This window comes from Phodopus roborovskii, unplaced genomic scaffold (assembly GCF_943737965.1).
Source record: "Phodopus roborovskii unplaced genomic scaffold, PHOROB, whole genome shotgun sequence".
NCBI classification, from domain to species: Eukaryota; Metazoa; Chordata; class Mammalia; order Rodentia; family Cricetidae; genus Phodopus; species Phodopus roborovskii.
Window position 1 is genome coordinate 24,326,401 of NW_026126549.1, and position 8,260 is coordinate 24,334,660.

Consider the following 8,260-nt stretch of genomic DNA (forward strand, 5'->3'; position numbering starts at 1 on the left):
CTGATGCCTTGCTGCTGCCCAGTCCAGTTGTTAGGAAAGATAAAAGTGCAGTAAGCACTCTCTGCCAAGCAAGGCATCTTCCTCTACAACTTACTTGAATGTTTAACTATTTTTAGCCATCCAGGTTTTTTTATTTGGTTAAGGCTTCCTGTTTCTTTTTCATCTTCTGTTTTTGAAGTTATTTGTATATCTGTCCTTTTTTAACCAATAAGAATTTAACCAGTAAGAATCTTTAACATGTAGTCCTCGATCGCCTTGTTTAATCTTTTATTTGAGATTACAGGAGCAAACCATCAGGCCTATCTTAACTTTACCATTTATTAACAGTTCATAGTATAATATACAAAAGTAGGCTGCTGGTGGCAGTGGTGGTCTATGCCTTTAATCCCAGCACTCAGGAGGCAGAGGCAGGTGCATCTTTGTGAGTTTAAAACCTGGTCTACAGAACTATTTTCAGGGCTACACAGAGAAAGCCTATCCCGGGAAAAAAATACTCATATATGTATGTATATGTATGTATACATATATTACTTCCTGTTTAAAAATAGAGATAGTTGAAGAAAATGTGACATTTAATTTTAAATGTTCTCATGAGTATGCCGTCATTTGACTTTCTACTGAAAATGTTTCTCAGCAGAGTACAGACATAAAGTAGGTGGTATCTCTCTTAAAAAGGGGCCTGTGTTTGGGCTCTCCCCTAAAAATAAAAATTAAATAATAAATAAATGACGAAAGGAAGTGTGCTACACCAGTTGTGGTACATCGTGTCTAGAGCTAGCCTCAGCTACATAGTGAGTTTGAGGTCAGCACGTACAACATGAGACCCTATGTCAAAAAATAATAGTAATTAGTAATTAGGAAGCATACTTGTAGGTCAATGTTTTTATGTGTTTGCTCACTGCTTCAAACTAGCACTTTGAACTATGCTTGGTACCTAGTAGGCACTGAGTAAACATTTGTTAGCAGATGATATTGAGCATAAAGTCTGACCTATTAGGAAATGCTTAACCTAAATTTGTTTGGTTTTATTTTTGTTATTTTTTTTTAGGCATGGTTTCACTGGCTTTGAATCACAGAGATCCTCCTGCCTCTGCCTCCGAGTGCCAGGATTAAAGGTGTGTGCCACAATGCCTGGCCTGACTATTTTATACATAACAAAAGAACCAGCTTTAAAAAGTGTTTGCCTTCTTGTCTTTCAGATATGGGTAAATGTCACCTTACCAAAGGCAAGCAAGCACTAGAGATCCGAAGCAGCTTGTCTGAAAAGAGAGCACTAACTGATCCAATCCAGGGGACAGCTTGCTCTGCAGAGTCTCTTGTTCGGAATCTACAGTGGGCCAAGGCTCATGGTACGCTAAAGTCTGTCTCCTGTGCGAGCTTCCATCAGAAACTTAACATTAATTTTGTTTGTTTATTTGATTTGCTTTTTGAGACAGTGTCTCACTGGGCCTGGAACTCACTATGTAGACCAGGCTGACCTCAAACTCACAAAGATCCACTTACCTCTGGTTCCTGGGTGCTGATATTAAAGTTGTGTACCACAGGTATAAACTTATTTTTTAAAACAGTCTTTTTTATTCTGACTAAGCCATTTTCTCCAGAGTTTTACAGTGACATTGGGGTGGGGGTGAATGGCAGATACAGTGGTGTACACCTGTAATTCTAGCACTTGGAAGGCTGAGACAAGAAGATATGAGTTCATGGTTAGTCTAGATACATGGCAAGATGCTACCTCAAAAGAGCATGTACTCACCTAGTAAGCAAGTCCAAAACTAATCTTTCAGTTGTATATAATAGTGGTTTATGCTAGAAATACCAAAGTATTTAGTTTAGTAGTTCACTATTAGTTAAAACAAATTTTATTTACTTTTGTTTTTGTCTTTTGAGAAAGGCCTCATTATGTAGCCTAGATTGGCCTAGAACTCCGAAAGTTAATAATCATGTTTAATTCTTCTGTTCTGAAACTGAGTTAAATTTTTATTTACATGGGATGCAGGCAAGCCTTTGGCTTCTCCGTAATGTGACTTTTGAAATGTGTAACTGTCAGGGGCCAGGCAGGTCTGGATTCTATCATGTGTTCAGCTTGTCTAGAATTAAGAAACAGCCTCTGTCTCATAGGGTTGTTGATGTTAACTACAGGTTCATCTATGCAGACAATATGGCTCATAACCGATACTATCATGATATCTATGACACTTAATTGGTGGGTAGAGTGGCAAAGACAAGAAAAAGAAAATCATATCTGTACCATCTAAACTCTAGTAGTTTATATGGTATAGTAAAAGTAAGCTTAAATTATTGCGTGAAGGAAAGAATTTTCTGTGACATTCCCCAGGTATCTACTCTGAGCCTTTTATCATTAAAAAAAGATTGTATTTCTTGAACTTCTGTTTAAAAAAAAATCTTTATAATACTTTGTTCTCTAAGGTCATAATTTTTGACAAATTAGCATGTTAATAGCACATTAAGGGTAAAGTGCTATAAATATATCATCATCTAGATAATTGTACAAATAATTAAAATTGAATGTCTTTTCCATATGTATGTATGTATAACCATACACACACACACACACACACACACACACACGAACAACACTGGGTGATGATGGCACACCTCTTTCATCCTAACACTCAGGAGGCAGAGACAGGTGAATCTCTGTGAGTTCAAGGCCAGCCTGTTATACAAAGCTAGTTCTAGTTCAGCCAAGGCTACACAAAGAAACCCTATCTTGAAATAAAAGAAAAATATCAAAACCCAGAAATACTGTAGATATTCAAGAGTAGCTAAATGACTAGTTAAAAAAATTATCACAGCCACTTGGTGACAATATATTTTGTAAAAACTCTTCTTTGGAGCTGGTGTTGGTGGCACATGCCTTTAGTCCCAGCACTTGGGAGGCAGAGACAGATGGATCTCTGTGAGTTCAAGGCCAGCCTGACCTACAGAGCAAATTCCAGGACAGGCCTCAAAGCAATACAGAGAAACCCTGTCTTGGAAAACAAAAAAAGAAGAAAAAAAATTCTTGTTTGGGTAAGAGGTTTTAGCTTAATAGTAGGGTGCTTACCTAAAATGCACAAAACCCCAGGCTTTATCCTTCACACAAAGTCACACCACACATGAAAGTTCTTGTTGTAAAAATTGAGTCATCAATAAAAATATATGTATATTTTATTCCCACTGGAAAAACCATATATGTAGATGGCAAAAGGTTTGGCTTTTGGTCTAATTATGTGTATATGTTTCAGGAGTAGCATTACATAATATTTTTAAGCAAATGATCTAACCATATACTGCCCGACGAGGATATTTGCTAACCATCAGAAAATTTACCAAGCAGTTTTTAAATAATATTATTATATGTTGTTTCTACTGTTCTTTTCCAGAACTTCCAGAAAGTATGTGCCTTCAATTTCAATGTGGTGTTCATATTCAATTAGGATTTGCTGCAGAGTTCTCAAATGTCATGATAATCTACACAAGCATAGTCCACAAACCACCTGAGATAATAATGTGTGATGCCTATGTTACTGATTTCCCACTGGTAAAGTTCGTTTCTTTTCTATAACATAAACTGATACGTTCTCATTTATTATTAAAGACTGACCATTGAGATGAGGCTGTAGCTTAAGGATAGAGTGCTTGCCTCGCATGTGTAAGGCCCTGTGTTCCAGCCCCAGCACCAAAAGAAACAAGAAGTCAAATAATAAACTTTTAAAACCATAAAATTCAGTAAGTATAAAGGAAGTGCTTATATGCATAACACTGATCATAGTTTTTAATAACTGCCACAATACCTTAAATGTGTCAAATTCAAAAGTGTCTAAGGTTCACTCAGGAAGGATGTCTTCAGTATCTTATCCTCAAATAGAATTTTAACTGTGAGAAGAATAAAATATTATATTATAAGGTGTGTGTGTATGAATGTCATGAGTAATTTTAATTACTTAATTACTTTTTTATTTGTTTATTTTTGGATTTTCAAGACAGGGTTTCTCTGCATAGCCCTGGGTGTCCTGGAACTCACTTTGTTCTTGACTGCCTTTGCCTCCCAAGTGCTGGGATTAAAGGCATACGCCACCATCGCCCTGATGAGTAACTTGATTTTAAAAACTTGAGTACAGTCTAAGTTTTTATTACAACATAAAATTTGCTAGTGGAGCTGGAGATGGTCAAAGGTTGTGGGCACTTAGTGCTCTTGCAGAGGACCAGGGTTCAGCACCCCCATTAGCCCAATCACAACTACCTGTGACTGTAGTTCCGGTGCATCCGACACCCTCTGGCCTCCACAGGTACCCTCATGCCTGTGATACACTTATCCTCACCCAGGCATACATACAGATAGCAACTTATGAACTTGGATCATTTTCATGTTTCTTTAGTCCTGGATAAGGGATTGCCTGTTCAACACTCATGAGAAAGTGGTATCTATGGAGACATTTTATGTTATAGACAATGTTATAACTTGCATTGATTGATTGCATCATTGACATTCACTGATTTGTGTTTTTTTTTTTTTATAGGATCTAGATATTGATCCAAAGCATGCAAATAAGGGGACTCCTGAAGAAACTGGCAGCTATTTAGTATCAAAAGAGCTCCCCAAGCATTGCCTCTACACTAGGCTCAGTTCACTACAAAAACTGAAGGTTACTACTCTTCTTGTTTATAGCAACTGATGAAAAAGTGGCGGAACCAAACTGATTGTGGCATAATCTATAGATGAGCAGCTTCATTTGGGTGTTATATTGGAGCAGCAATAACCACTCTACTGTGGGTCTTCTCAGTGATACTTTTGTCACTAAATTTTGTTCCTGATACTGGCCTAGGGACTTGTGCCTTCTATGCTGTTAAGAAATCGGGCACACGGTGGATACGTGATACATTTTAAGTCTTGATTTCTTTGTTGTAGCTTTCTACAAAACATACAGCAAATTAAAATTGGAATTGCTTTTTATTTCACTTCTTGTTGACTGACACATGAGAAAATGGCTTTAAACAGTTCAGCTTTCTAACATATCCTTGCCCAAAAAAAAAAAAAAAATTCTTTTTTTCTTAGCTATGTGATTACAAGGTAGTAAAAATTAGGCAAAGGAATAGACACTTGTTATGAGGACAACAGACTAATTTTACTCGTTCATATCTAGTCTACTTAAACTCTCATTATTTGACTGAGTTACTATTTAGTAATATGTTAAAGCAGCTTAGGCTTTGAATGTTCTTGTAAAGTAGATGACTGCCACATTAAAGGCCCTGTTTTTGGTTATGAGGAAGGATAAGAGTCCAGTGCCTCACTGCTCAGAAAATGCCTTTCACGGTGCATCAGAAATGGGAAACCTGTGATTTATAGCTTACTTTAGTAAGAACTAGAATTCTTTTGAACAGATAAGTATTGAATGATGCCGCCTCATTTGCTTTAGGGGTATTGGAAAGGAGCCTCAGAGAGGGAGTTGAGTGGGCCTTTGTTGTGGATAGGGAGTGGTACTTTAAGGTTTCCACAGTTAATAACCATGATGAATCTCTTCATTTTTAGGAGCATCTGATCTTCACGGTATGTTTATCCTATCAGTATTCAGGACTGGAAGACACTGTGGAGGAGAAGCAGGAAGTGAATGTTGGGAAACCCCTTATTGCTAAGTTAGACATGCATCGAGGATTGGGCAGGAAGACTTGCTTTCAGGCTTGCCGTCTGCCTGATGAGCCTTATCACAGCTCCACGCCTACCTCAGAGGGAACAGGGCATTTTCCTTCATCTCAGGACTTGTTCCATGATGTGTACCATTCACATCTTGGTAATTCAGACAGTGGTATGCCACCAGACAGGTGTCATTGCAGCCGGACTCCACAAGCATTAATTTCAAGTTATCCCACCCACCATTACTCCTGCCAATTTGGTGGAAGTAATGTGCCGGTAGAGACAACTGATGAAATGCCATTCAGTTTTTCTGACAGGCTTATGATTTCTGAAAACTGACCTTCATGTTTTTGAAAATTAGAATAACTGCAGTACTGAATGGTGGTGGCACACACTTTTAATCCCAGCAGTTTGGAGGCAGAGGCAGGGGGATCTCTGAGTTTGAGACCAGCCTGGTCTACAAAGTGAGCTCCAGGACAGCCAGAGCTACACAGAAACTTTGTCTTGAAAAAACAAAAAAAAATTATTTAATCAGACTATCTGTCTTGCTTCTGTCTCACTTTAAGACTATGAATTAATCTGTTCTATAAGAATGAAGTACGGAGCCCTGTGAATATAGCTCAGTGGTACAGTGCTCAGCTAATGTGTGGAAGGACCTGGGCTTGATCATCAGTACTAGAGGAAAAATGTATTATTAGATTGTATATTTATGTGTATCAAATATTTTCATTTTGACCACTCAGAAAAGCAGTAAGAATGACATTTCTATAGATTGAGTTAAATTTATGGCACCAAAAAAAAGAACCCTTTCTCTTTTCAGATGTACTTTATTACATGTGTGGGGGGGGGGCCTGAATATGTACATGTGTCCATGGAGACTAGAAAAGGACATCAGAACCCCAGAGCTAGAATTACAGACAGGTGTGAGCCACTCACAGTGAGTGCTAAGAACTAAACCTACATCCCCTGCAAGAATAGCAAGTGCTTGACATACTCCTTTAATCCCAGCATTTGGGAAGCAGAAGCAGGCAGATCTCTGTGAGTTGAGTCCACTGTGGTCTACAGAGCTAGTTCCAGGACAATCAGGGCTACATAGAGAAACCCTGTCTTGAGAAAGAAAAAAAAAAAAAAAACAAGTGCTCTAGTGCTCTTAACCACTGAACCATCGATCCCGCCCCAGAAAGAACCTTTTCAATCACCAGGCTTCATTTGCTTCATTTTACCAATGGGGAAAACAGATCTTACATTGGAGCCAAACTGTAGTCTCAGTTCTAGTCTCAATTTTCTTATCAGGAGTGGGGATCTTAATCCAGACCTCCAGGGGAGACTGCGACCTAAATGCAGCACCTTAGACCAGTTGGCCATCTGAACTTATTCTCAAATTTCTATTCCAGTGGCGTCATTCTCTCCAGGTTCTCAGATTGGTATTGTTTGTGTGCATAGGGAGAGAGAAAGAGCTGTTTATAACCCTGAGGACTGCTTTTGATTTTGTGATTACAGGATTTTGCTTCAAGTGTTAGTCAAGAGGTTTGTATATAAATCATATGTGGAACAGACTAAAATTTCTTGTTCATAAGTTCACAGAACCATGAGGAGGTGATAAAATGCTTGTGTTTAAAGCTAACAGTAGAAGTTAAGAATGGAGATTAAACTAGATAGTTCTGGTGGCTGCTGAATTTTCCAATCATTGAAAGTGGCTTCCTCGCTTCCTTGTTCAACTTCAAAAGCTGAAGAAGATAATAGCTGTATCATTTTGATTTGACCTACAAGCAGACTTAAAAGCAACTTGAAATAACAAGATGACTGGTAACAAAAAGATTACTAATCACAAGAGTCTCAAAAAAAAAAAATCCTACAAGCAGATGCTGTCACTGTTTAGTTCTGACAAACAGTAAAATCAGCACCACCGTTCTTTGCAAGTTCTTCCTAAAATAGAAAACATGTCCCACTGTTCCCCCAAGCCCAAAGCATCACAACAAAACTGAAAAAGTGTCTGTTGTGTATACAAACACCAAATAATTAATAAAAAAAAAATACTAGCAAGCTAAATCTAGCAATATATAAAAAGGATTATAAACCTTATCAAGTAACTCAAGAACTCAAGGTTGGTTTAATGTCCAAAAGTCAATGAGGCTAATACGCAGTTGAGTTTCACTTTTCACAGTAGATGCCCTAGAAAGTCACTGTACACACCAGCTTAGGTTTGATTTTTACAAAGTTGAAAATGAGGTTCAGAAGTATTCAGTGAGGCTGCCCCACTAATGTATCGTAGTTGGAATTCACTTCCTATCCCAACTTGCCCAATAGCATAACATAACTGACTTGCCTTCCACCCCCATGCTTTTATCAACTAAGGAGCTGACACAAGAAGGTGAAGCATTGCCTTGTTCGACCTTAGCTGGAAACATGAGTACTGGATGGCTCTAAGTTTTCACTGGTCTGTACACATCTACACAGGACCACAGTACTTCCACAGGTGTTGATTTGGGGTAGTGGTAATGGCAAATCAGTAAGGGCACAAATACATGATCGTATCCATCTGATAACTAGAAAAAAAGTCAATAAAATCTAACATCCTTTTGTGATAAGAAACTGAACATAAAGGAGGCCTCCTTAACATGAAAA

At 38.1% G+C, this 8,260-nt stretch overlaps 1 protein-coding gene across 2 annotated transcripts in view; it reads left to right on the forward strand.

The window, feature by feature from the left end:
• The window catches only part of Malt1 (MALT1 paracaspase), a 42,457-nt gene extending 36,009 nt beyond the window's left edge, over positions 1-6,448 (forward strand). For both annotated transcript variants that reach the window (XM_051200763.1, XM_051200764.1), the window contains 4 exons: positions 1,200-1,349; positions 3,387-3,544; positions 4,524-4,649; positions 5,534-6,448. In XM_051200763.1, coding sequence (XP_051056720.1) covers positions 1,200-1,349; positions 3,387-3,544; positions 4,524-4,649; positions 5,534-5,974 — 875 coding nt within the window. In that variant the 3' untranslated portion in view covers positions 5,975-6,448. The remainder of the gene's footprint in view (positions 1-1,199; positions 1,350-3,386; positions 3,545-4,523; positions 4,650-5,533) is intronic.
• The last annotated feature ends 1,812 nt before the right edge of the window (positions 6,449-8,260 follow it).